This window comes from Pogona vitticeps, chromosome 4 (assembly GCF_051106095.1).
Source record: "Pogona vitticeps strain Pit_001003342236 chromosome 4, PviZW2.1, whole genome shotgun sequence".
NCBI lineage: Eukaryota > Metazoa > Chordata > Lepidosauria > Squamata > Agamidae > Pogona > Pogona vitticeps.
In genome coordinates, this window is record NC_135786.1 from 239,174,142 (window position 1) to 239,201,636 (window position 27,495).

General features: G+C 56.3%; 2 protein-coding genes and 1 long non-coding RNA gene across 8 annotated transcripts; 2 read left to right on the top strand and 1 right to left on the bottom strand.

The window, feature by feature from the left end:
• Positions 1 to 168: 168 nt before the first annotated feature.
• On the top strand, positions 169 to 8,819 carry SLC33A2 (solute carrier family 33 member 2). 6 transcript variants are annotated; one of them, XM_072999649.2, is made up of 7 exons: positions 169 to 219; positions 2,846 to 2,928; positions 3,380 to 4,080; positions 4,952 to 5,099; positions 6,280 to 6,386; positions 7,993 to 8,102; positions 8,256 to 8,819. In XM_072999649.2, exons 3-7 carry the CDS (start codon positions 3,402 to 3,404, stop codon positions 8,418 to 8,420), a joined length of 1,209 nt encoding a protein of 402 aa, XP_072855750.2. In that variant the 5' UTR covers positions 169 to 219; positions 2,846 to 2,928; positions 3,380 to 3,401; the 3' UTR covers positions 8,421 to 8,819. The 6 variants fall into 6 exon arrangements, with proteins under 6 accessions (XP_072855750.2, XP_078248199.1, XP_072855751.2 ...); XM_078392073.1 differs by having other exon boundaries at positions 7,993 to 8,819; XM_072999650.2 differs by lacking the exon at positions 6,280 to 6,386.
• Positions 6,732 to 8,183, bottom strand: LOC144588730 (uncharacterized). The gene is made up of 2 exons (XR_013544415.1): positions 8,054 to 8,183; positions 6,732 to 7,357 (listed from the first exon to the last, which is right to left on the bottom strand). It is a non-coding gene; the product is annotated as an uncharacterized LOC144588730 (long non-coding RNA).
• Positions 8,820 to 9,654: 835 nt separating the features above from the next.
• ADCK5 (aarF domain containing kinase 5) lies at positions 9,655 to 26,271 on the top strand. The gene is made up of 15 exons (XM_072999624.2): positions 9,655 to 9,797; positions 12,651 to 12,757; positions 13,842 to 13,991; positions 15,317 to 15,392; positions 17,758 to 17,958; positions 18,566 to 18,706; positions 19,090 to 19,203; positions 20,032 to 20,163; positions 21,045 to 21,128; positions 22,392 to 22,473; positions 22,967 to 23,045; positions 23,267 to 23,358; positions 24,476 to 24,734; positions 25,649 to 25,765; positions 26,000 to 26,271. Exons 1-15 carry the CDS (start codon positions 9,780 to 9,782, stop codon positions 26,112 to 26,114), a joined length of 1,767 nt encoding a protein of 588 aa, XP_072855725.2. The 5' UTR covers positions 9,655 to 9,779; the 3' UTR covers positions 26,115 to 26,271.
• Positions 26,272 to 27,495: the final 1,224 nt, after the last annotated feature.

Consider the following 27,495-nt stretch of genomic DNA (forward strand, 5'->3'; position numbering starts at 1 on the left):
CCCCAGGCGGCCATAGAGCAAACCTCTGGGCCTGCCTAGACAAGCCCTTAAGGAAAATGGAACCGTAACTGTTGCAACGCTTCCGGCCTCCAGATTTATGGGCGGAGCTACCTCGCGGGTTCCTCCCGAGCCCCCCCAACCAACGATACCCAGTTCCTTGGCAGTCCTAGAGGGCACTTCCGGTCCTTGACCGAACGGAGGGTGTCCAACCACTGAGAGGTAAGGGAGGGAGCGCCGCCTTCACCCACCACCACCACCACCACCACCGCGGAGTCTTGCGGCTTTTCCATTCACAGCCGGGAGACTCTGCCTCTTGTGCAACTCTCTTTCAATGCTCTCCGAGGAGAAAGGGCGTACGACTCCCCTCTCCCCGAGAATCCCCCTTGAGGGCCACTTCCGGTCAATGCCGGAAGTGTCCTCGAGGTCCTCCAGTCCGTCGTTGGCCCTGCGCTTCCGCTTCCTGGCTCTGTGATTGAAGGGAGCCGGAGCCCGTCGTCGGGCGGGGAGTCCAGGGAGCCTCAGCGGCCCCCTCTGGCGGCCGGAGCGCGCCTGGGCCACGGTGGGGAAGAGGAGGAGGAGGAGGAGGAGGAGGAAGGCGGAGAGCCACGCCCTGGGGTGGCCTTGGGGATGCTGGGTGGGGTAGTCCAAGCTCCCGTTGAGAGGAATTCCCCCCCCCGTCCCAAGGGCCGCCGTGTGGCCGGCCGTCTTCGCGGTTTCGGGGAGCCCCCCCCCCAAGCTTGGCTTGCAGAAAGTGCCTGGCTCTGAAACCCCCACCCCGCAGGCATCCAAGCCACTCTCCCCCCCCCCCAGAGAAGTGCTGGGGGTGGGAAGACCCTCTCCTGCTTGAAAGCCCTGGATATATTTGGGGGGGGGAGGGAAGGAGGGAGGGAGAAGCACTGCCAGTCAGAGCCCAACAGGCAGCCACTAAGTGGACAGTGAGACCCCCCCAAAAAATCAATCAATCAATCAATCAATCAGTCTATCTATCTGTCTGTCTGTCTGTCTGTCTGTCTACAGTATCTGGGGTGCAGGAGCTTGGGGGGGGGAGAAACCCAAGAGAACCACCCCCAGCGTCAGCCCAGAGGCAGACCTTGCCACCAGGGACGACCAGTTGCCCCCAGTGGGCAGCCCACCGGGGCGTCAAGGAGGGCAGTAGGAGGCCTTTCCGGGGGCCCCTCCCCACCCATGGGGCCCAGCCTCGGTGCCTCCGCTGCTGGACCTAAAGCATGGGCCAGGTGTGACTCCTCCTGGCATCCCATCGCCTCCTTTCCAGGGCTGGCCTTCTTCCCCTCTGTGAACTTGCCCGGTTCCCCCTTTTTAACTTGGCCTCTAGCTCTAAATCTTGTGGCCCCAGAGAGGATGAACACCCCCCACCCCACATCCCCACCCCCAGTTTAACTCCTGCTCTGTGGAAAGGATTTCTTATGTGCTCTTGTGAATCCCCTACAGCCTGGGGAGGGGTCCCCCTGTGGAGAGGGGCACGACGGCCCTCGCCCGTCCCCCCCCCACGGCTTGTACACTTTTAAGACCCCGTTTGCCGTCCTAAAGCTTGGTTAGATTCCATTAAAACACACGGAGGTTGCAATGGGGAAGCAACCCCGGCCGAACCCTGCGACAGATTGACTGACTGTGGAACAGAGATCTGTCCTCTGTCAAGACTTTGATCGGCTTCCTGGTGATAGATGTGATGCGTTGGGGAGGGGGAAACATCCCAGGGGAAAAGGGGGGGGGATTTTGAATATTCGGGGATTTAAATATGCTTTTGTGTTAAAAACGTATTAAAACTCTCCTGGAATCAAATCACATAGGCAAGGACACTACAGTGCCTTTTTTCCCCTGTGAATGAATGACGAATGATACAATAGATTACAGAAGTGAGGACACCCCCTCACATTTCATAAACATTTTATTATATCTTTTCAGGTGACAACACTGAAGAAAATAACACTTGGCTACACTTTTGTTGCCGGCGGTTTAGACCTGAATGGCTGTGTGTTGCGTTATTTCGAGGGGACAGCACATTGACACGGTTATACAAGCTATATACTCACAGGCTTACCTTGTAGCCAAGTGTCATTTCTTCAGTGTTGTCACTTGAAAAGACGGACTAAGATATGAAATATGTGGGAGTGTACTCACTTCTGTAATAAGATTTCTGTATCTTATAAATTAGCCTAAATACAGTGGGGTCTTGACTTAAGAACGGCTCGAGTTAAGAACATTTTGACTTAAGAACCGCTCTCATAGGAAAATATTGACTTGACCTACATACTTAGATTTGAGTTAAGAACTGAAAAAAAAACCCACGTGGGAGGCAGGGAAAGTGCAAAATGTGAACTTTCAGTTAACGGTTGGCCAGTGAAAAGGGTGCCTGTCTGCTTCCTCACTCCTCCCAGCGTTTAGAGAGTGGATTGGGAGACAGTCTTCAGACTGCCTGGTACTGTCCTGCCTGGACTGTCTTTTCCCTGCCTTCCCTGAACCTTTCTTGACCTAAGAAAAAAAGAAACAATATCCCCCTCTAGTGGTCGAAGGCGGAATAGCAGCTTCCCATTAGTTTCTATGGACGGAAAAGAGCAGATACGGATCAAATGGTTTTCAATGCATTCCAATGGGAAATGCAGATTTGACCTGAGAACATTTTGACTTGAGAACCGCCTTCCAATACGGATTAAGTTCTCAAGTCAAGACCCCACTGTATTAGAAACAACATGCCTTTAATGTTCAAGCTTGCACAGGTTAAATAAAAGAATTCCAGTGACACCAAGGCTAAAATCCTGTTTTGAGTTTGTGGGCGTAATATTTTTGTTGTTTTATCTGTTTTCTCCTCTCCCCCCCCTCCCCCCAGGATATCCACCAATGAGAACAGTGTGGCTGGACTGTTTCCACCTTCATTCAAAAAGAGAAGCGACTGGAGGCGCAGGACTGGAGGTTTGTTATGAGGCCTGATCTTGTGATTTTTGATACGGCTTTCTCACGGGCCGGTCTAAAGAGCGACAAGCCAAAGTTTAGGCATCTGATTTTTTAAAATGAACATGAAATGCAGACACCAGTTCCATTTTTCTATTCAAGGAAGGTTTTTTTTCTTTCCAGAAAGATGAGATGAATAGGTGGCCATCGGGAGAACTCTCTCCTCTTTCTATAAGCCCTAGAATATAAGATATGTAGGGAAAAGAGGCAGATTTCAGGTATCGGACCTGTAATGGGTCTTCCTTGCCTTTGAATTATCAGCATCCTGAGCAATGCCCACTTTTCTCAGGTCTACCTCTGCTTCTCCCACGTCTTCAGGAGAGCACAACGCCTCCCTTCTCCAGGTGGAGCGGAGCTTGGCTCGGCCCATTGGGCGCGTCTGCCCGCCTTGATCCGACTGTTTTCCTTGCAGCTTGGTGGCCAGTTCCTGAAGAATGAACCTCAAGTATGTCCTGCTGGGAATGCTGTATTTTGTCCAAGGCATCCCTTATGGCCTGCAGTCCGGACTCCTGCCTGTCTACTTGCGGACGCTCGGGCACTCCTTTACCAGGATTAGCCTGGCTAAGGTGCTTTACATGCCATGGATCCTCAAGGTGATGTGGGCGCCGCTGGTGGACCACTACTTTGGCAAGAAGACCTGGCTGATGCTGACCATGTCTGGTCTGGCTCTGGCTTGCCTGGGCTGCTCCCTCACCAGCCCCGAGGTCAGCTTCCTCCCCGTGGCCGGCATCTTCCTGCTCATGAACTTCTTCGCCTCCATCCAGGACATTGCCGTGGACGGCGTGGCCGTTCAGCTGCTGGTCCACGAGGAGGTTGGGTATGGCAACACAATCCAGGTGGTGGCCTACAAGCTGGGCTCGGTCATGGCAGGAGGTGGCCTGCTCACTTTCCTGCACTACCTGGGCTGGGGAGCCCTTTTCATCTACCTGGCTGTCGTCTACGCCCTGGCCATCGGGCTCACCTGGATTTCTGACCTGAGGGTGAAACAGAGGCGGGCTTCGATGGACAGCTACATCCGGGCCAGCCGGTCCAACCCCTGGCGCATCTTCCGAGACATTATTTATGTGCCAGACACTCCTTGGACGGCTGGTTTTGTCTTCATCTATAAGTTAGGTGAGCTTTTCCCAGCGGTTCCTTTGATTTGCTGGGGAGGCGAGCCAGACCTCGCTGCAGGGCGACCGATGAAGGGTAGAGACGATGCAGTAGGGGGGCCAGTTCGGGATCTGGATTTCCCTGCTCCTTGACTAGAAACTAAAACAAGGTGTTAAAATGAGGTCCTGTGGGGCAGGGGGCAGGATTAAGAAACCCAGCAGTTTTACTTCATCTCAGCTAGGAAGGCTTCCTATTTGAAAGAGGATCCAGCGGTTGAAACAGGCCATGGTTTTAAGACCCTCGTTTGCTGAAAAGCGATGCCGGCTGTGGGCGTCAGGCCAACCCATCTGGAAAGCACCAGAATGGAGGAGGCTGCCTTAGACTGGGGTGTGCAAAGCAGGAGACCTCTAGCTGCTTTTGGACTCCAACTCCCATTGTCCTGATGGCTATGGCTGATGGGAGTTGCAGTCCAATCACATTTGGAAAGCTGGACTTTTCCTTCCCTTACCTAAGGCCTTCTGCCTCCTCAGTTCCAGTCCAGGTGGGGGTTTTTTTAATTGTGCAATTGCTGTCTCACTCACTGAATATGACAAAGAGCTTTTTATCGCCAGCTGTCCTCCCTTTTCACTCCCATGATAGCCTTTCCTCCTTATCTGGCAAACAAACAAGCCAAAACGTCATTGGGGAGGGGCTGAAGCAGAATAGATACGCGGCATATTTGACCTAAGAGCTCTGAAACCTGTCCATCTGGAAGCACCCAAAAACTGGGCTAACCTCAGTGTGGTGAAGGACTTCCGCCATGGTTTCCCTGGTGCCCTCTTTCTGTGCCCGTTCAGCATCCCCAGCCAAGGACTGGCTTCCTAAGGAACTGCATCTTGATTCTCGTTAACAGGTGAGCAAGGAGCCATAGCCATGTTCCCCCTCTTCCTCCTGGACCATGACTTCTCTCCGCAGAAACTGGGCTTCTGGAATGGGGTGGTATCCATGGTCTTCTCCATTGCAGGATCCTCCCTGGGAGGCCATCTGATACCAAGGCAGAGGTAAAGGTCCCCCCCCAACATACACACACATCCAAGTCCCTATTACATCTTCCATTCCATTTCTTTTTTTTTTTTTTTAAAGCTTGGTTTCTAAAAAGACAAAATGAAACACATCAGGCACCTGGAGAGATGTTGAAAGACTGCGAATGTCGTGGGATGGGAGGGTGGGCCAGAACTTGGTGCTAAATCGGAACACAGGACCTGCGGCCCTGGGGAAGAAAAGAGGAAAAGGCACAGAGATCCCCTGCCCCCAGCTCCCGGCTGGCAGGTGGGAGGTCGGCCTGAGCGTGGAGGCTGGCTCCAAGGAACGTTAGGGAAAGAGGATGCAACTGCCTGGCGGTCTGATTCTTCAGCCCTTATTATCTTGGTGGGCTGGACATTGTATCCACCCTGGTTCCTGGCCAGTTCCCTCATGTGACAGATAAGCACGATGAAAAACTCCTCTGCCTTTTCACACGAAAGGGATTCCCACTCGTCCAGCCTCTGTTCTCTCTGTTTCGTTCCCCACGCCGGCTTTTGCAGGCAGAACCGAGGGCTGCGTTGTGGGCAGGAAGGCTGTCCAGCTGCAGCATCCCCCTGAGCAGACACACACAAGGGACCTCCTGCTCTGGCCTTGGCCGTGCCTCATGCCCTTCCTTCCCCCCCCCCCCAGCCAGAATGCACACTCCCACCTATTTCGCAGGTAGAAATTGGGCCCCTGGGCCAAAATAATATCAATCCCCCCCTCCTTTTCCTTGTCTTGAATGCAAGCATCCCCTACAAAAAATGTGCAAACAGACTATAAAGGTCCAGAGGTGGTTAAACTTGCAAAGCCCTTCTTTGTGGGGGAAGACGGGCTGCCGGAGTTTGAGGCTGCCTTAAAAAGCAGGTCAGGTGGCCGGGCTGCCTTTGATCCCCCCAAAAAAGAGGTACGCCTCTGTGTAGCTCCTGGCATTTCCTTCTTCCTGGGATTGGCCTTTCCTTTGCCATTTGATGGACCACGTGCCGTCTCTCTCCTGGGAAGCTGGATTTTTCCACCATGCCAGTCAGACCCCCTGGCCAGCATCGGTGTCCTTGACCGAAGCCACGGCTGCCTGCCACCGAATGCATCTCTGGCTGGGCTGCTCGGAGCGGTCGGGCAGGGCTCTGCAATCCGCTGATCTCTCTCTTTCTCTCTCTCTCTGGGGCTTCTTCTCCCCAGGTACCTCTTGCCTCGGATGAGGGTCTTGCTGACCGTCCGCTTCTGCTTCCTCGTCTTTCAGACACTCCTGATGGTCTTGTACCAAGACGGATCATCTTTTTTTGAAGGTGAGCTGTCTGGTTGGAGGGTCCGGCACTCGAGACGTCCCTAAGAGTTCCACAGATCCACAAAGGCCCACATTAAAATCGAACAGCTAGTCTGGAAGGGACCACATTTTCTCTCTCTCTCTCTCTCTTTGCCTGAACTCCAGAACTTAGTAGATCCTCAGGTACAAAATGAGAAGCTTGTGTTCTTCACCGCTGGCACTATCCCAGTCAAGGGTTAATTCCAGAATGAACCAGAACGAAAATTTTAAACCCTATACAGTATAACTTTCTTTCCTGGTTTTGTTTGAAATCGTTTTAGTTCTTTTCCCTGAAGAAATGGATTGTCCAAACAAAAAAATTATCTGATTTTTCTTCTTTTTTTATTTTATAAACACAGGCAAGAATATGTGTGTGAGTTATTCCTTACAAAAGAATTTATGCAGTTATACAGTATACCAGAATCAGACCAATAGAAACTTAGTTAAGGTCGAATATTTCAGAATTCTTTGTTCAATGAATTGCTCTCAATGTATTGGCGAAGGCTTTCACAGCCGGGATCTAATGGAGCCCGAAAAACCTACAATAACCAATTGCTCTCAACTTAATAAATAACAGCAGCGTCACTAAACTTGATAAACCAAAGCACAAACAAAAAACCCTCACAGCATAGACTTCCAAAATATATTCTTAACCCCCCCCCCCCGGAGTGTTTGTATATACTCTGTCCTGCTGTTAACACACTCGGACGGCTCTTCTTGTCCACACCCATCAACCGTCTGCTGGCTTTACTGTGTTATAGTAAATTACTTTGGTTTGGAATGTGTTTCCAACGATCCTCTTACAGAAACATATATCCATTTTGTGAAGGTAGCAGGCCGCTCCTCTTCTTCTTAGGAATTGAAAGGCTGGCAAAACAGCCCTCTGAGTTGAGCAGGGGGTTCTGCTTTCATTCATCGGGTCTCGCTTCTGCCCCATCTCCGAAACAGCAGCTTCTGCAAGTGAGGAAACGAGATTTACCACATCAGTCAATATCATCCGCCGGCTTTGTTAGACACATTGCTTGCCGGATGCTATCCCACAGATGTCCTGTGTCATAAGCTAGGCAGTGTTTGTCCTCCTGAGAGGGCTCCCCATCCCACGACTCAAGATTGCTCCCAGGTGGGCCACGCCAGCAGGGCCGGCTGCAAAAGGAGGCACCCAGGTCCTTTCCAGCAGCAGCCGGGCGGGAGGGCGAAGACTGTCTGTCGAGTGTCGCTTTTTCCACCCTTTGGCTGCATATAACGGTTAAGGCTGTCAGAGCCTTGTCAGGCCTGACGGGTGATGGCAGACAGGACGGGAAGGGATGCCACAAAGGTGTGTGGGCGTTTGGGATGAGAGTTAAGAGGCGCCTGTTCTTTCCAGGAGCATTGACATTAAGGACAGACATGGCCAAGTTTGCTCCTCAACCGATTCACTCTGGCACCAATTCTTCCTCCCGTTTAGTGGGGTGAAGGCAGCTCTTCCTCCCCCCTGTGCATTTCTGAGCCTATGTTGGCTGCCTCTGGAATGTCCACGAGTCTCCTTTCCCCCCCCCCCCCATCAATACTTTTCCATAGTTCAATTTCTCTCTCTCTCACTGTCTTGACAGTGGCGGCCGTGTTGAGCATCTGCCTTCAGCACTTCGTGGCAGGGCTAATCACCACCCTCACCTTCAGCATGATGATGCACTGCTCGCAAAAGGCCCGGGAGAGCATCCAGGTACGCTTATCCCCCTCCCCTCGGATCCGGATCTGGCCCCTGGGGGGGTGGGGTGGGGGGAGCCTCCTTGCTCAGCTCGAAGGAGGGCCATTCCTCCAGCCACGACCTGGCTCGGCTCGACTCCCTTCTTCTCCGCCTTCCTTTTCCCCGCAGGCCACTCACTACAGCTTCCTGGCCACCCTGGAAGTCTTGGGCAAGCTGGTCTTCAGCACCCTGGCGGGCAGCCTGGTGGACGGGCTGGGCTTCGTGAGCGCCTTCGGCATCTTCCTCTCCCTCTCCTTCCTCTCCGTCATGTACGCGCTGCCGGTCCGAGGCTGACGGGCACCCACCGGAGGACGACCAGAGGGGAAGGCTCGGGGGCTGCAACCTGAAGAGGGATGCCTTGGGGGGGGATGGCGTTAGGGGTGTGCGTGCCCCCCCTGCCCCCCTGGAAGAAGAACCCAGGGCAGCCCTGCAGCCAGCCTGCCTGCCGGCTCCTGGGCCATGGACCCCCGCTTGGTGAACCTCCTTCTTTAACACTGGGCAGAGCGGAGTGGACGTGGGTGCAAGGTCCTTTCTCCCCCCCCCTTGCTCCCAGGGAGGGGCCAGGAATGGCAGAGCCATCCCTGCCTCCCTTGCCCTTAGCACGGAGAAATGCCAGGCCTTTTGCAATCCGCCCTGGAAGGAAACCTGGCCTGGGAGGCGAGCCTGAGGAATAAAACATGTTTTTAAAAACCAGCCTGGCAGGCGATGGAGTGGTGAGCTTTGTAAAAGGTGGGAGGGCTTCTCCTTGTGTTTCCCACCCCCCCCCCGCCACCGACATGAGCCAGGAGGCACCTCCACGGAGGCTTCCTTCCTGGGGAACCCGGGAGTGGGGGACCCCAGAGCCCTCCACTGTGGGGAGGGGTTGCTCTCTCGTCTGACTGGAGGGGGGGCATCCACACTCAGGGTGCCCTTGGGCCAGGAAGAGGGGGGACGGATCCATCCCCCATCGATCGATCAGAGGGGGGAGGAGGGTTAGGGGGAGGGAGGGTCCCCGTTTGCTCATTCATTCATTCATTCATTCACCCATCTGGCTACCAAGGGCCACGTGGGTCGGGGGTGGAGAGGGGTTCCCACAACACAGTGAAACAAGAGACAACACTTAAACAAACAACCCACTGAACACAACTACACGAAAGACCTATCAAACCGGAGACCTAAAAACGAGACCGAATAAATAACAAGAACTTTAAAAGGGGGGGGGCAGGGTGGTGGGAGCAGGTGGTCGAAGCGCTGGACCCCCCCCCCTCCTGCGATGATGATGATGATGGGAAAGCCCATCCCGGCTCGATGTCTTCCTCTCCCCCCCTCCGCACCCCCTCCCGCCCATTCCCAGCCGCCGGACTTGGGGACCGCGGAAAGGCCGGGAAGCGCGGCTGCCCCAGCGAACGGCGGGTCTCCCCCTCCGGCGGGCGCGCAGTGGGGGTGGGCGGGGCGTGGGCGGGGCTCCTTCCCGGGGAAGACGGTGCGAGCGGGGCGGCCCCGCCCCGCCTGGGCCGGGGATCCAATCGGGGCTCGGCGGGTGGGCGGGGCGCTCCGTCACGCGAGGGCTTCTTCCCCCGCCCCCCTCCTTGGTGCCTCCGCAGTGGCCCGAGAGGCCGGAGAGGCGAGAGGGCGCGGGGACGCGCGGCGGGAGCGCGCGGCGGCGGCGGCGGCATGGAGCTCCCGCGGACGGTGAGGAGGACTGCGCCCGTGGGGGGGGCGCCCCCCGACCGACCGCCCCTCTTTTTCCTCTCTCGTGTCCCCCCGTCCGTCCGTCCGTCCATCCCCGAGGTCGGAAGGTCACGGCGGGGTGCCCTCGCCTCCCTCGGACGGACTACAAAGCCCATCCTCTAAGCCGGAGAGGGAGGGAGGGAGGGAGGCGGGGGTGGGCGGCGCGCGCAGGAAAGGCTCACTTTCCGCGGGGGGGGGGGCCCGAGAGGTGTTGGGGACCCCCCTCACGGGGTCCGGTCCAGGGGTCGGGCTGGGGAAGGCGGGGGGTGGGGTGGGGGTGGGGTGGCCGGCCACCCCCCCTTAAAAAAACCCTCCCTCCCCCAACCCTGCCTGCCTGCCTGCTTTGGGGGCAGGGATGCCTCCCCCCTCTCTCGCCCCCCCCGGACTGACACCGCTGGGTGGGCAGAGGGGAGGGGGCGCGAGGCCAGGGAGGGGGGACCCCCCTCACCCACCGGTCTTGAGCTCCTAGGGGGGGTAGAGTCTGGGCCCTTGAGCTTCCCACTAAACAAGTCCAGCCGCAAGACTAGGCCCGGGGGGGGGCGAGAAAAAGAAGGTGGGGAGTGGCTCCCCCTTCCAGCCTGCCAGCCCCCCGCATGCTCCCTGCTCCCCCCCTCCGTCAAAGCCCCTCCTCCTCCTTTGGACCACCCTGCCCATGCTCCTTTACTCTCACCTGGGGGGGGTAGAAGGGGTTCCAGCGGCACAGAGGGGGGGCCATGGATCCAGGACCTGCAAGAGACAGAGTTTTTCCCCCCAGCTTTCTGCAGCCAGGCTGTGTGCCTATCTACAAACCTGGGGAAGCTTCCTGCCTGCACCCCAACCCTTTCCCGAGGAAGGGGCTGCTCGGCCCCTCCTCTCTTTCCCAAACTCTCCCTCTTTTCTGGATTAATCAGTTCTCTCCTCTCCCCCCCCCCCGCCGCCGCCCCCCCATGTCATCAGAACCCATTTCCTCCCAGCAAGAAAGAATCGAGAGCCGTCCATGCCTTGGTCCGGGGGCGGACGCACCTCTTGCTCGGATCTGGGAGTGGATCTTTGATCTTGCAGGGCTCTGGAAATGCGGGTCTTCCCTTCCCCCCCCACCCCCCCACCCCCGTGGTAGAAAAGGATTTTGGAGCTGCGACTGCAGGACCGTTCCTGCTGGCACAAGTCGGACCTTTTCCTGACACCCTCAGATCCCGAAGAGAGGCGTTCCAGGCTCCCAGCGGTTGGGGCTTCTTGGCTGTGGGCCGACGGGTGGCCACCCTCCGTCTGGCCAGCCCAGCCCAGCCCAGCCCAGCCCAGCGGCCGCGTTCCTGCAGCCCCGTCCCTTTCGGCTCAGCCGTGGGACCTTCTGCTTCTAAGCTAGGAGGAGTTCCTCATCCCTGTTTGGATATTTGGAAAAAATTCCCCTTTTTTGCAAATTCACTTCTCAGATTTGTGGCTCGGCTGCAGAACAAATCTCGTGGGAATACCCGGTGTCTGAAATCTCAGAAGTTGCAGATCTGGATCCCAAGAAAATGTGGAGATTGCGCAAGGGCTCCTCCCAGACTCTCTCTCTGTCTCTCTCTGTCTCTCTCTCTCTCTCTCTCTCGGCCAGGGCTTCTCTGCTTTTCTTCCCGGGGGTGCCTCCTCCGTTGAGGGCAGAGGGGTGGGGAGCCGTAAGCTTTGGGGCCAAAACCGGCCTCTTGAGTTTCCTCCGAGGGCGGCTCCCTCTTTCCCGGGACACCAGGATTTGGTGGCATCCCAGCATTTATGCCTGGTGGTGTTTTTTTAAAAATCCATTTCGGAAGCTTGAAAGGGATCTTGCTCAGGCTTGGTTTACTGGAGAGGAGCTTTCTGCTGAACGGGGCCCTTACCCTGGAGCCGGGCCCTGCACCAAAAGGAGAAAAGGCTTTAAAAGGGGCCCAGCGAGAGATCTTCCCCGCCTGCCTTTGGGCCAAGGAAGGGATGCCCAGAAGGAGACGGAGACCCGCCGGAGGGAGGGAGGGAGGGAGGGAGGGAGGGAGACCTCCCTGTGGTGCAAACCCGGCCTGGGGCAGGAGGAGTAGTGGAGAAAATGTGAGAGTCCGTTTCCGCCCTGCTGAAGCAGATTTGCACGGATCGCCCGCCCGCTTCACCCTTCCTCCTCCTCCAGCCTTTCCTCACCCCCAAGGAAGTGGCCTAAGCAGGGGTGAGAGCAACCTTTGAGCCCTCCCGCCGTGCAAGAGATTACCAGCCCAGGCAGGTGGGTGGGAGAGCGGGCAGTGCCCTCACGTTCCTCTCCCACCCTTGCTTTTCTCCTGCGTGTGTGGCTTTCCCTTGCACACCCACTCCCTCCCCACTTCACAGATTAGAAAGAGACCTCAGGGATGGGACAGGGCCGGGCCGGGTCTTTCCCTTGACCCCTTCCTGGGGGTCCCCAGATGTCCCCCACGATAAGACGCTCCCGCGGTGACCTTGGCGGCCACCTCCCTGCCAGGAACGGGGGATCAAGGCCGTCCGGCTGGCCTTGCCGGCGGCCCCTCCTGCAGCAGCAGCAACAGCAAGCTGGCCACGGGGGAAGCCTCCTCCTGCGCCCGTCAGGGCCTCTTTGGCGGAAGGCCTTTCGTTCCGCGTGCGGATCCGCTGATTCCAACAGTGGGACTCCCTGAGCCAAAAGGGTGTACAGAATTCCTGAAGTCTAATTTCAGTAGCAAATCCTCCTTTGATATGTTCCACAGGGCCGCCTGGGGGACACGATCCGGGGAAACCGGGGGGGGAGGGACGGGGGAGGCAGGTTGGAAGGCCTCCCTGTTCCCCCCCCCCATCTGGCCTCTTTGCTAAGTTTCCGGTTCCTCCGGGCGTCTTGTTCTTTTGCAGGTCCAGATCTGCCGCTTCCACCGATTCCTGCTCCAGCGCAGGAAGAGCCCCTGGCTGCTCAAGGCTCCTCCGCACTGCAGGGGGTGGTCGGTGTCTGCACCCTCCAGGTAGATGGGTGTGGGGGGGTCGGCCTGGGGTGAGGTGGGGTCGGGAGGGGTAAAGGCCCCTGTTAATGCAGGTCACCTCCCAGCCGGTCCTCCTGCCCCGAATGAGTTTTTAAGCTGCTCCCTGCAGCCCCGATGTTACAGAGTGGCTCCCCGAACAGCATGGAGGGGTGAGCGTGAGGGTGGGGGTTGCGGCCTGGTTTGGGCCCCCAAATGGAGCCCGCCTGAGGTAGATCCCTCAGGCCAATCTTAGCCGAGCGGACTGCCCCCTTGGGCCTTTTGGTTGGGGATGATGGGGCTTGCGGTCCAGTACACGGGCATGGCAGCAGGTTGAGGGACGTCCTGGTGAGGGAATAGCTAGGTTTTGAGGCCTTTTCATCCGGTACCCTCTGGCACAGCCTCTCATCCTGCCGGCCTGCTCAGCCAGAGGGGTCTTTCCCTACATGTGAGGTGCTGAAAAACCAAGGTGCGTCTTTTAGAATAGCCACCTCTGCGGGACAGCAGTAGAGATGGGCAGGAACCGCCGGTTCAGGAGTTCATATCGGTTCGTTTATCGGCCGAACACAAGTTTCGGGCTTCAAAGCCCCGCCTCCTCCAGCAGGCACTCGCTCGGAGGCAGCACCTGGAGGCTCTGGGGCAGGGAAGCCAGGCTGCTGCCTCTCTCGAGTGGGCGGCTGCTGGAGGAGGCAGGGCTTTTGAAGCGCCAGGCACCTCTTCGGCTGAGAAAAGAATCGTACAAACCGGAGGTTCGTGCCCGTCTCTGGTCACGTGCCTTCCGTGCCTCCGTGTTGTGGTTCTGAGAGCCAGGCTGTCGTGCAGCAATTGCGATAATGATGATGATCTTCTGTTTAACCCCTCTCCTAGTCTCTCTCCCTCTCCCAACTCACCCACGGAGCTGTCTTGGTTGGCCAGCCAAGGGTGCATTAGACTGGATCACCTCTGGGTTCCCCCTTTCCTCTCTTGCTGTCCTGTCATGCTACGAAGCTGGGAATGAGGAGGAGGCCGCTCTGTTAAGACTGTGCCTGCCCCTCCCCGGAGATGCCCCGGATCCTTTGAGCTGATCTCTCTTCCTCCCTGCTCCCTCCAGGTCTCGTGGGCAGTGGGGGCTGCTGAAGAAGGCCCTCCTGGGAGCCTCGGTGGGGATCCCTCTGGCAGTCGGGATCCGCTACGCCGTGGCAGATAAGAAGGAACGCCGGAAGGCGAGGCTGCTGGTGGAGGGCATCGGGCGCTTTGTCAGGTAACCGAGGTGGCCTTGGCCCCTCTTCCTCTTTGGGGGGGGGCGATGAGCAGCCAGGAGGTGTGTGTCACACAGCCAGCGATGCGGAGATGAACTTGGAAATGCAGGCTGGTTCCTGCATCCATCTCGCTGAACTTTTACAAAGAAAGCCACCAAATTGGTCTGTATTAGCAGATGGAGAAGGAGGTGTTTTGTAGAGAGAACGGATCTTAATTGCCCGTTCAGGATCAAACAGCCTTTGGATAGTTTGCACTGCGGGAGGGTTAGCTTTCAGTCGTCTACTGTTTCTGGGACAATTCATGGATCTCCCTCCCCACCCCAGCTACAGAGAGGAGGGGAACCGAGCCTAGCGACAACAGGGAAGCCTTACACGTAGGGAAGGGTGATCAGTGGCATCGTCCTGCCATTCAGGAGGTCCCAGAACATCCACCCTGTGAGCCCTGGGCCCGCTGCACCATGGCACAGGGCCTATCCTGCAACCTTAAACTAGCCCGCTGTTGTTGTGTGTCCGTGTGTGGGGGTGGTGGTGGAAAATGCTCTCCTGTTAGGACACAGGCCCGGCCAGGTGGTTTTTGGCTGGGGTGGAAGGAGGAATTGTCCTGCTCCAGGTTGCAAACTCTTTTGGGGTGGGGGCATCTTTCAACACTTTTCCCTGCCACCTGGTTGCGCCTTGTATGCCATTTGGTGTGATGGGCGTCTGGGGGCATGGAGGTCCGTAAAGAAGAGGAGGTGGCTCTGGAGGCTGGAGCCTGCCCTGCAACCCCACCCCACCTATCACCTGTGCAAAGGGCATCATCCAGCAGGGACCTTTAGTCTCTCTTACTTGACCCGGCCCGTCCTGCTCGGTGAGGACTGGCCGCTGCCTCCAGGGTTTGAGCAGAGAGAAGCCCTTCAGGTGGAGTGGCGGCTGGGAATTACGCCCAGGTACCGCCTGCAAGCCGGGCGCATCCCACGTTCTTGTCCCTTGTTAGTCAGGGAGGAACCTTCTGCTTGCGTGTAGGGGGAACTCCTCTTTGGCCCAGACCCGTTGGGCTTCAAAAAACTTCCCATCTGGGTGCATCTCGGGGTCCTCTTCTGGAAGGAAGCAGAGCTTGGAAAAATTACCCTTTGGAGGCTGAATCTCATAATTAGGAAGTTGTCGTCCTCCAAAAGTAATTTTTCCTAGTCTGGGTGAACAGCTTGTTGCTTCTTAAGGGCACACACAAGCTGGGGAGGAAGTGAGCTCGCTCAGTAGCAAAGGATGTGTGTGTGTGAGAGAAGGGGGTCATGTTGTGTTTTTTTTGGGGGGGGGGCTTCTGACGTTCCATGGTCCTCTTTTCCTGCAGATCGCTGCGGCTGGGAATCCAGATCTCTCTGGATTACTGGTGGACGCACCACATCTCGCTACGGGGCCTGGACGAGGTACGGCGCCGGCGCTTCTGCTTGAACCCATCCCCCCCCGGGGGCTCATTTAAGGGGAGAGAAGCCAGGGAGGAAGAGGGTCGGAGAAAAATTCTCTCGCCGTATGAGGCTTTCTCTCATGGCGGGGGGGGGCGATGGCTCTGAACCCCTTGCCCTCCCTGGATTTCTCTTTGGGGCATGGATGGCGAGGTGGGCCTGTTAGTCGCACCGGCCCGTTTAGAGGAGTGACCGGAAGTCCTCCTGCTTTTCAAGTCAGGGCTTTCTGTCCCTCTTCTGGGGATCAGGAGGTCCGAGTGGTTGCTGGCTGGACCTTGTTGTCCGCCGTGGTGCCCAAGGCCTCCTCCCTAAGGAGCGCTTAGCCCTTCGTCAGAGAGTTCGACAGGCCACTGACCCACCCCCTTTGCGCTGAGGGAAGTCCCAAGACCTCAGCTTATGCGTACCATAAGCCCCTTGACCAAGCCTGACCTTAAAAAGAACACTTTACTTTTACTGTATCCAGTACTTTGCAAGTACAGACACATGGGCTTTGTGATTCCTTAGAACTCACAACAGCTCAGTGAGGGAGCACTCTTAAAAGTAGCTAGTTTGTGGCCCTCTCCACTCCCTGGATTTAGCCAGACCCTGCCGTTCAAGAGACCAGTCCTTTTGTAAGATTATTTTATAGTTAATTTTTATTAGAAAAACAGAGTTTCGTAGAATAAGTTTATATGGCACAAGCTTTAACATGAAGAACATACATTGGTACCTCGCAAGACGGTTACCCCTCAAAACGACGAATCTGCATGACGACGTTTTGCGGCAGCCGTTTTGCTTCGCAAAACAGTGATTCCTATGGGGGAATTTTGCTGGACGCCGATTTGGTCCGTGCTTCGCCGACCGTTTTTTCGCAACACAATGACTTAGAACAGCTGATCAGTGGTTTGCAAAATGGCTTCCCTAGGGGCAATCCTTGCAAAACGGGTGTTTTCGGGCCCGTTTTTCGCAAGACGGCGATTAAAAACAGCTGATCGGTGGTTCGCAAAGCGGCTTTCCTATGGCCGATCTTAGCTAGACGACAACGATTCTTCCCTATTGGAACACATTAAACAGGTTTCAATGCATTCCAATGGGGAAATGCTTTTCGCTAGACGATGATTTTGCTAAACAGCGATTTCAGTGGAACATTATAATCATCTAGCAAGGCACCACTGTATTCAAAGATGATTACATTTAAATAAAATAGCTAATCCCCATTAAAATAAAAACACTATTAAGGTGGGCTCGCCCCACCTCCTCCTTTCTCTTTACTCACATTTCCTGTCCTTCAACCCACATGCTCAAACCATCAAGTTCTTTTATCATCATGAAATCTAACTTTTCCCACATAACCCATCATCAGTTTTCTACATTCTCTACCTCCTCTCTTTTTCTTGACACTTCATAGCTGTTAACCAATTAGCTGTAACACCTTTCTCCACCCTCCACTCCCATGAAGATCCAGATGTTTTATCTCTTCTCCAATTAGCTTGGAACGTTGAGTCTTCCGCCTCTTCGTTCGACCTTCCGCTTTATCTCGAACCATGCTGTGCCGGTCTTCAGAAAAACACTCTCATAGCACTTAGAAAAACACATTCCAACGTCCCTCAAATCACCTTCACACAGAACCTGTCTGACTCCATGTTACATTTCTCTGACTACGTATCCCACCCTGCTTCAACTCCATCACATCCGCTTTTCAAAAGCCCTCTGATTATCCCATGTAGTCGGCTAGAAATAAATTCTTTCGGTCCAGCCGCCGTGTGACCTATTAATGATTTACCTTTTCTGGCTGGCACCTCCGTCCAGCCCGTCTGCGGGAAAACGACTCGGCGGACGGCTCGCTCTGCTCTCAGCCCGAGTCACGCTCAGGCTTCCCCAACGCTGAGCTTACCGCTGCCCTAGATTCAGTTTTGAATTGGCGGCCGGACCTCGAGACGGGCTTGAGCTTCGCTAGAGGAAGCTCCCTTGACCTGAGTCACAACCTTGAGGTCCTTCAGGTTCAGGATGGTCAGCTCTGGACGTTACCCATGGGGGGGTCTTGGATTTAAAGCTGGGTTTCTCCCCCTCCCCAGCCCCACCTGGAGAGGCTTGGTGGGGCTATCCACGCTGGACAGTGAGCTCGCCTGGCGTGGCTTTGTTTAGCGCCTGGAACGAGCTGAGCTCCGCATCTTGTGCTGTGCACGGGGACGGATTTCCCTCAGGAGTGTCAAGGGTGTGGAGGGGCGGCGGTTGGAGGGCTGCAGACCGAGTGGGTGGGAAAAGGGCCGGAAGCTTTGAGGGCTGGCCCCCTCCGGCTTGGAGAGCCCTGACGGCCTGCCCTCCGCTCGCTTTTTTCCCCTGTTGTCAGAACAGCCCAGAATACCTGACGGTCCTGTCAGGCTGCCACCAGCGGTCGGCCGATTGCATCGTCTCGGGCGCTATCCAGAACGGGGGGCTTTACGTCAAGCTGGGCCAGGGCCTGTGCGCCTTCAACCACCTCCTGCCCCCCGAGTATGTCAACACCCTGCGTGTGCTGGAGGACCGGGCGCTCAAGCGCAGCTACACGGAGGTAAAACTGCCGGCCGGGAGCAGAAGGAAGGGATCCCAGGTTGCTGGGTTTTCTTTTTCTGATCCTTGGCTAGCTTTTCTGAAATTCCCGGATCTCTTCCCCTTTGCTGCGGGAAATGTGTGACGCCTGCCTGCCTGCCTGGGTCCAGGTCACCCATCCCTCCTTTTATCCCTCTTGGGGGATCTTCATGGCTCCACGGGGTTTCAGCTCTCTGGTGGGGCTTTCTCCCACGGCCGCTCACACGCGGATTGGTGGTGAAATCCGTCCCACTTGTGAGCGGCTGTGGGATAAACCTTCTCTTTGGCTGGCCAGTCTGTCTGTCTTCTTGTATCTGACAAATCTCCGTTTTCACCGAGCAGTTGGTTCTTCGCCAGTGTGCCCTTTTTTGCCACGGGTCGTGGTTTCCTAACCGCTGGCATGGAGTCATCTTTAAATAGGTTTGGTGGTGCCTACGTTTGGAGGCCCTGCCTTGTCCCTTTGCCGCCTCTGGCCCGCTTACACTCTCGCTGGCTGGGTCAGCTTCTCGTCAGAGCCACTCCGGCCATGAACCCTCTCGCCGGAGATGCTCCCTGACCCTTGGTGGGGGTGGTCTTCTTTCTGGCCGCAGGTGGATGACCTGTTCCTAGAAGATTTCACCGCCAGGGCCGACCAGCTCTTCCTGGAGTTTGACTACCAGCCCGTCGCGGCTGCCAGTTTGGCCCAGGTGCACCGAGCCCGGCTTCACGACGGCACCCCCGTGGCAGTGAAGGTGTGTCCGTCTGTGTGTGTGTGTGTGTGTGTGTGTGTGTGTGTATACAAGTGTGTGCTGCCTAAGGTGCTCCCTAAGCCTGCCTGACTCTTTGGGTGGCATCAGGCTCCAGAGTCAGAGGCTCTCCTGCACCAGTACAGTCCCCCTCCCCCTATCAGCTGCCCATGGGGGGGGTGTTGCACTACAGTGTCCATTATCCCCCCCAACGGGCTAGCCAGCCACTGGGAGCTGTGGTCGTGTCGCCCAGTACAACCTGGGGCGGGGGGCGGGCAGCATTTCGGCTAAGGGGCTACCGTAGGCTTTTTGCCTCCTTTCTCCGAAGCCGCTCCCGTTTCTCAGGCCGCCGCCTCCCCCACACTCCCATCCCCCCCCTTGTTTTGCAGGTCCAGTACATCGACTTGAGGGACCGGTTTGACGGGGACCTCCACACCTTGGAGTTCCTCCTGCGGATCATAGAGCTGATGCACCCCAGTTTTGGGTTCAGCTGGGTCCTGAAGGTATCCTGGGTGGGAACCCCCCCCCCCCGGGCTCTTCTGTTTTGTGGCTGGGGGGGAGAGGGACCAGCCACCCTTCTCTCCTTCTCCTCCCCCCCCCTTTTGGACTTCTGGGAAGGGTGGTCTAAGAGTGGGAGGGGGCTGTCTACGTGTGTGCGCGACGCTCCCCCTCCTCTCTAGAAGAAAGGTCCTCACCGACCAGATAGGCAGGGTATAAATCAAATAAATAAATAAATAAAATAAGGTGAGAGGGCAGACTTCTAGGCAGTCCCTCTTTGGCCTTCTGGCTCAGACTCACTGGCCACGGTCTCTATCGTGGGGTGTACAGTTCTTCTGGATTTATTTTATTTATTTATACCCCACCTATTTGGTCATTGCGACCACTGGATGGTGGTTGTCGGGCCCTAAACGGTTTGGGGACCTCGGTGCATGGCAGAACACCTCCTTCCAAGAGGGGCCTCCCTGAGCATCTTGGGGGCAGGTGGCGGAGAAGGCGAACCCCCCGAGAGAGAGGCCCGGGATGGGAAAACGAAGGAGCCTTCCCGCCCGTCGCTCCTCTCTTCTGGAGTGACTCGCCAGCTGAAATTCACTCCCCCCCCCCCGCTGGAGATGCTGAAGGATTCTTTTAAAACGTGTCTTTCTTTCAAGGAGGCTTTTCAAGCCGTCCCATCTTGAAGCCTGCTGATCTGATTTGCTTCGTTTCTGCAGCTCCCACTTGATTTTAAATGAATGTTCATTGTTCTCTGAATATCTCCGTTGGTGTCGCTCATGGTGGTGCATCTTGTGGTGGATGACCTTGGCGTTCTTTCTCCTCCTCCGCCTCCTCTGCAGGACCTCAAGGGCACCCTGGCCCAGGAGCTGGACTTTGAAAACGAGGGCCGCAACTCGGAGCGCTGCGCCCGGGAGCTGGAGCACTTCGGCTTCGTGGTGGTTCCTCGCGTCCATTGGGAGAAGAGCAGTAAGGTGCGTCCGATGAGCCAGGCGGCCCCGGGGGAAGCCAGAGGAGGGTGTGTGTGTGTGTGTGTGTGTGTGTGTGTGTGTGTGTGTGTGAGAGAGAGAGAGAGAGAGAGAGAGAGAGAGAGAGAATCGATAGCTCTTGTTGTTGAAGGAGGGAGAGCGTGGAGGGGGTGCTTGGCCACTTCCCGGAGCTGGCCAGAGAGCTGGCTTGGGGATGTTCAGATTCTTAACTGCCTTGGTCAGGAAACGCCTCCCTCCCCAATTGTGCTTTCCCATGAAACATCATACACGTTTCTGCTCTTTTCGCCCCAATATCTCTACTGGGTTTCAGACAGGAACTCTGAAATTCTAGGTGACCTCTCTTCCCCATCCATATTTGAAATGTTGTGTCTCTGCGATGTTCAAAAATGGTGAAGGAGGATGTAGAAAACTGTGGCTCCAAATAGGAAAGTCTGTTTACAAATGTGACCGGGCCTCCTAGTATAGACGGGTTGTTTCCTTTCCGGCAAAGCTGAGAACAAGGTCACGATCAGATAACCGCTGCTTTGAAGAATTTCATTCATGCCTGCGCCAGCGGAGCCTGGGGGTAAACAAAAGGCTGTTGATGCCGGAACGGCCTGAACTGATAAAGGGCTTGTTCCTAAAGCGTGTGTGTCGTTCTGTGTTCTGCAAAGATTCGTGGCTACAGCCGTGACCTCGTTGGTCCAGCATTTCGGTGCGTGTTCCTTTGGTGTGGCTGAAAGGTGGCCTCTGTCCCTCCCCCTCGGGTGTCCACCCCCCCAAAAAAAGCTTCCCTTCTAGGGCTCAACAGCTGACCAAAAGCATTGTTGCTGTTCCAAAGGCGGCCTCTGCTCAACCCTAAGCCTCTCCCGTCTCCCTCCCTCCAGCGGGTCCTGACGGCCGATTTCTACGAAGGCTGCAAGATCAACGACCTGGAAGGGATCCAGAGGCAAGGCCTGCAGCTCAAGGATGTGAGTGCGAGAGGTGCCCTTGGGGCAGGGGGAAGGGATGGGGTGGGGCTCTCTCTGACTCCCCCTCTCGTTTTTTGGGCGCCTGCTGAATGCAAGACGAGTTCCCTTGGGCTCAGACCAAAGGCCCACCCCGCTCTGGGTGCGCTTTCCACACCCACAGACCCACATATCTCTGGGGAGAAGCCACCCCACCTTTCCATGAGTTTGCGTGATGGCTTCAAACACCACCCGGGTTGGCACCCTCCTGGTTGCGTGGGCTCCGTGGCTTTGTTCTGCCTAGAACTCCTTCCTGACCGCTTGTCCGGTATGTTGCGGGATCCAGCTTCAGAGGATGATGCCCTTGCTGGGTTCTAGCATTGGGGAAGAGGCAAACCCCCACCTGCCTGCCTGCCTGCCTGTCCTGTGGTTGAGGGTGAGAGGCTGCATCCCCGGGCATCCCCAGGACAGTCAGTTGCCTCTTGCAGATTCCGAGCTGGACCAGGCTGGGCAGCTTCGGCCCGATACCGCAGGGCTGCCCGTGTGCCTTTACCAGAGGTTCGCGCAAGGGGGGGGGGATGAACCTTGACATCTGATTCCTTTCCTGATGACACCCAGCTGGGAGTGGACTTTCTCCGCGGCAGCTGCACCCCCCCCCGAGGCCGGCGTTTTTAACCCCCGTGGCCTCCTGCCCTCCTCAGTGTTGCTCCCACCTTCTCGGGCCCCATCTGTGGAATTCAGACAAATGCATAGACGTTATCCTTACTGCGTTACCCGCTTTTTATCCTTATTTGGGTGGAAGGTTCACCTTAAAACGTAGCAGTTGGTCTTCAAGGGGCCATGACGTTTTTGTCTTCTTTGATTTCTCTTTACCTTTTTGCCCGATACGGAGCCATCCTGCTGGAGTTCTTGGGAATCCCTTTGGTTCCGATTTCCCCACGTTCTTTGGCCTTGGGAGCGGCCCCGGCCCCCTCCTCCCCTCTCCCGTCCTCTACGCCTGCGCCTCTTTGGGGTTCCCAGATGCAACAGCAAACCGTCTCCTGCGAAGGCTGGCTAGCACTGGATTGTTCGGGCCTGTGCGGTGTGCCGGGAAGGGACCCTCCCTACGGCCTTTCTGGTGGGGGCAGACCATTGCCACGGCCACCCGCCTGCTTTCTCTTTGCCTGGCAGAAGCCGTGGCCCCTCAGGGATCAGGCCCTTTCTCTCCCTGGTTCTCCCATGGAGGCATCCTCTGGGACTCTGCCCCCTGCCCGCCTGCCCCATTCTGTCTCTCTCCTCTCTTCCCAGGCGGCAGGCAAGTTGGTCCGGACCTTTGCCGAGCAGATCTTCCTGACCGGGTTCATTCATGCCGATCCACACCCAGGAAACGGTAGGAAAAATAGCAGCCCAGACCAAGTAGAAAGGGGTGGGAAGGGGGGGAGGACATCCAGGCTTCCTGGCCCAGAGAGAAGCCACCGAGCTGACGGGCAGCTGTCCTGCTTCACTCCAGGGCTGGTCCCTGACTGACTTCCCCAGCATGTGCAAACACACCCTCTCGCTGCTTGGGGTAGCGGCTGAAATAGGTCCATCATTGGCCAAGAGCAGCAGAGTGTGGGATGAGGAGCTAAGGCAGAGCTGTGACGTTGAGGGGTTTTTGGAAGGGGGTGTTTCCTCCTTGATTCGGTCGGGGGGCCCCCATGGTGCTTGACGAGGCTCCTGCGGTTCCTTGAGAGGCTACCCTTTGAGGGAACCGATCGGAAGCAAGCAAGATCTAAGTCAAGGCCAGGTGGTTGGTTCCCCGTCGGCCCTCGGGGTTGGGAACAAGCCAGCCCTGAGCCAGGGGCGCTTTGCTGGCTGACCTTGGCTGCCTTTCTCCTCTGCAGTGCTGGTGCAAAAAGGCCCCGACGGGACGGCTCGGCTCATCCTTCTCGATCACGGGCTGTACGAGTTCCTCCATGAGAGGTAAGGATAAAGGCAGCGGGAGAGGGATGCGGGTCAAGGCGGCGTCCCACGTGGGAGGGGGAGCCCTCTTGCGCCCGTGGGCCTGTGGTGGCCAGAAAGGACACACACACATGGGGGGACACGCACACACAGGGTCCCTTCCAGCTCTGCCGTTCTAAGGTTATTACGGTTAATATTTAATTATATCCGTGTGTGAGTGCCTCTGGTGGTCTCTCTCCCAGGGAACGGGAAGCGCTGTGCAAGCTGTGGCGAGCGATCATCTTGCGTGACGATGCGTCCATGCAGTTGCACTCCAAGGAATTGGGTGTGAAAGGTGAGCCTCTGTGTGTGTGTTTGTGTGCATGCGTGTGAGGGGGGTGGGACGCTTGGCCACCCCTCCAGGTGTCCCTTGGGGGGCGGTCCATTCCTCCCAAGAGTGTCCAGACTCACTCAAGGAAGAAAAACCCCAGCACGGTTTCCCAGCTGCTCATCCTGCTGCTGCTGCTGCAGCTGTGAGAATAAGAAGCCGGTGTTGTCAAGCCGACGCTGACTTAATGGGGATCGTCCCAGGCACAAGGTGCTCAGGCAGGGTGCTCAGTCCTTGCTCCTGGTGGTGCCGTGGAGCTGCCGTTACCTCTTGCCCTGCCGGCCCTTGCAAACAACGGGGGCAGCCTTTGCTTTCATGCACCGCTTTCTTTCCCTGCGTTTGGCCACGCTCCCCCCTCTCCTCCCCCGGCGCTGGGCCTTCCTGCGCAGCCCTTGTGGTTTGCAGGGGCTGCGTGCCTCGAGGCGCAGGGGCCCTTCCCATGGCTTGGCCTACCGCCGGCGCTTGTGAAAAAGTTCCACGAAGGGGGCAGGGCTGAGCAGGAAAGCCCCGCTGTGCCTCTCTCCGGGGGGGGGGGGGCGGTGGCTGGGGCCGTTCGCCCTTCCAGCCAGGCAGGGGCGGGAGTGAGGTGGGACCCCGTGGGTCTTTCCTGCAGCACAACACCGACCGGTCTTTGCTGGACGTCAGCGGTGAAGGAAGATAGGAGTTGTAGTCAGTGATGTTGGAAGGCTCCCTGTTTCCCACCTTTGCTTTGAAGCCGGCCAGGATTAAAAACAAAGGGTGCAGTTGGGGGGGGGGGAGAGAAGAAGAAGGCAAATAGCTCCTAGGTGGGAGAAGCTACTTTTTAAGGGATGGTTTGGTGGTTCTGCAGATATACGTAACATTGGCTCCGGTTGTCCTTATTGGGATGATGATCCCCATCTGGTAGAGGAAGAGGCCGGGCTGGTTTCTTGTGGCTTTCCTGGAATCTCTGCTGCCTTCATGTGGGAGCTGAGATGCAAACCAGTCCCTTCCAGTTTCTCTTCTGCCTTGGGACTGCCCTGGTTGTGTCGGGTGTGTGCGTGTGAAGGGTGCATTCGTGCATGTGTGTTCACACCACATCTGGGCGCCTGCCTTTCTCCCGCAGCCGAGGACTACTTCCTCTTCTGTGAGCTGCTGCTGCAGCGGCCGATCAACATGGCGTCCCTGGCGCTGGCCAACCTGCTGACCCGGGAGGAGACGGCGTACATGCAGGACATGGCCAAGCACCGCTTTGACCGCATCATGAAGGTGCTGAAGGACCTCCCTCGCTCCATGCTGCTGGTCTTCCGCAACATCAACACCGTGCGGGGCATCAACGTGGCCCTCGGGGCCCCCGTGGACCGGTACTACATCATGGCGAAGAGGTGGGCAGGATGAGGCCCTTAGAGGAGGCCTCTGCTTGGCCGGCAGGTCTCGGAGGCTGCTTCTGGAACATGTTTTTTTTTGGGGGGGGGCCTTAGTGTTGCTTAGCAGGGGTGCCTTTGTCGGTGACTTCTCCTGCCTGGCTTGTTAGGCTCCTTTTTCACATGCCTCCCTCCCGCCCAAAGCGCTCTTGGCATGTGATGCACGCACAGACACATGCGCACATGCGCAGCCTCCTGCTAGGAAGCCGTTAGAAGAAAAGAGCTTTGGGTTTTCTGTCTTAACTGCTTGCAGAAGTCCTGAAAGTAGAACGCGTAGTAGTTTCCCCACCACAAAGCCTTTTGCAGGGGGAAGCCGTTTGGGGCAGCGTCTCCTCTGGAAAAGACGCAGCCAGCGGAAGGGTGTGTGTGTGTGTGTGTGTGTGTTTTAGTGGGGAGGAGAAACAAGGAAAGGCTGAGCGTGCTTTCCGATCACAAGTGTCACGCTAGCTTTCCTGTATGGGAAGTCTGGTGGGCGGGAGGGAGGCTGGCTGCTCCAGGGGGGTTCCGTGTGCCTTTCTGGGTGTGCCTTTCTGCAGATGCCTGCCTGCATTTTTTGTGAGTAGATTCAGGCGGCATTTAAGGTACAACCCTGAACCCTGTAAAGTGGGGCAATGTGTCGCCGGCATAATTAACTTGTAAACCACCCAGAGTGCACTGTAAGCACTATGAGGTGGTAGGTATAGAAGCAGCGCATGCTGTGTGTGCACATGCACATTTCCTGGGAAGGGGGAGACTGGGAGGAGGGGGTTGCCAGCAGCTGTCTGCCCCAGAGAGGGTTCCCTCCCCCCCCCCCGGTGCAGCCTCGCCCTTTCTTCTGCCCCCCCCCCCCCCGTGGCAACCCCATGGGGAATTCAGGCCGTCTGTTGTCTTGACAGTGCGGTGAGGTGCTGGAGCCATGCGCAAAGCCAAAAAGCCGGTGCCATCGGCAGCCTCTTCTTTTTCCGTTGGATCCGTGCTGCCTGGCACAGTTTTCTGTTTGAGTTTACTCTCAGGTAAGGGGGTCTCCAGGGGCAGAACGGGGAGGACAGGCGTCTGCTGTTAAGGGTTAAGGTTGGGAGGGGTTAAAGCCCTTCCTGGGTTTGTCCTGTTCCCCTTGGCCACCTCTGGCAAGGGACAGGATGTGGGCTACTCCGTGTGCGCCCTTGTGCCTCCGATCTCCTACTGTGGCTTTCTTTGCCTTTCCCCCTCTCTCCTCCCCCCCCCACTTCCGCTTTTCTCTCCTGCAGGATCCAGGTAACCTCCATGAAAATAACTACCTCTTTTTTACGCCTCCTGGTTTATGCTGGGTTCCTCAAAACCGGAGAGGGTCAGGAACAGATCTACGAGTACCTGCAGGCCTAGTGCGCGACCTGAAGGGGGGGGTGGAATCTCCCGTCCGAGTCAGCCGGCGCCGAATGGGGCCGGCTGCCTGGCTCAACTCCTGCTTAGACTTGACTGTGCGGCTTCGGGGTGTGGTTTTTCTTCATTTTATATTAATAAAATCCTTGGGGTGACAGTATTGAGAGACTGTCTCGTTCTGTATCCTCCACCTGCCCCTAAGAGAGAGAGAGGTGGAAGGTAGGGCTCCTGTGCCCTGTCCACTCGCCCTGGGAATTTGTTCTCCCCTTTCGTCCCAAGGCTTCGAAGGCTGCCTTCAGGCAGAATGTCAGGTTGCAAAGAAGAAAAGAGTATTTTCCGAGAGACAAACGTTGGGCAACCCCCTTTTAATGTTCACTTCCACTGGAAATAAAACACTCTCACTAGGCGGACATCCTAGTCGTGCAGAAGACCAGACACAGGACATGGGCTATGACGGTGTTAGCCATCTGTGACCAGCAGAAGCTTATAACGTGGCCCTGCCCAGGCTCACACGTTGCTGTTCTTCTTCCGCGTCATCCGTCATGACTGACTTAGGGCAACTGGGACTGCTGCCCGGTCCTGCTGCTCACATCCTTGCTCAGAGCTTCTGAATTAAAAGACAGTGGTTCCTTAGTGGAATTGCTCCGTCTCATAGTCTGTCATCATCTTGCCCTGTTGTCTTTTCCAGCAAGTTGTGCGCAGAGTACAACAGCCCTGGTTTCATTATTTCTGCTGCTGCTCTTGCATTTCAACTTGAACCTTTCCCCCACTATCTTTCTGGCAAACCAGGCTATTCATAAAGACCTCCATCAGCACTTTTACAAATAACCTTTCAGCCTCCCCCCCCACCCGCCATCAACTTTCTTCACAGTTTTCTGAGAGCAATTGGAAATACCCTAGTATGGTATTTACTCTTTCCAGTGTAATAATATGTATAGCAGGGTAGAAATTGTGTTTAATGGGTCTACTATTTAAACAGTCTCTCCACCTTGGAGAATAAATATGGACCTCATCTATTTACCCTTTCCCTGAAAATGAGCACCTAACCTGAAAATAAGCCCTAGTAGGATTTTTCAGGATACTCATCATAGAAGCCGTACTCCCAAAATAAGCCCCGGTTCAGTGAAACCCCCGCCCTCCACCCTAGTGCGGCCACCAGAAGATGCCATGAGTATATCTGAATAAACAGAGATTGTTGTCCATGAAAAAAAACCTTGAAAATAAGCCCTAATGCATTTTTGGTAGCAAAAATGTATATAAAACCCTGTCTTGTTTTTGGGGAAACATGGTACCGGGAGCAGATGTTCAGGTGGAAGAATGGGCCATTGATGCTCCTATATTTGGCTGAAGAGAGGGGGCAGGAGACGGGTGCCCATCTGTGGCC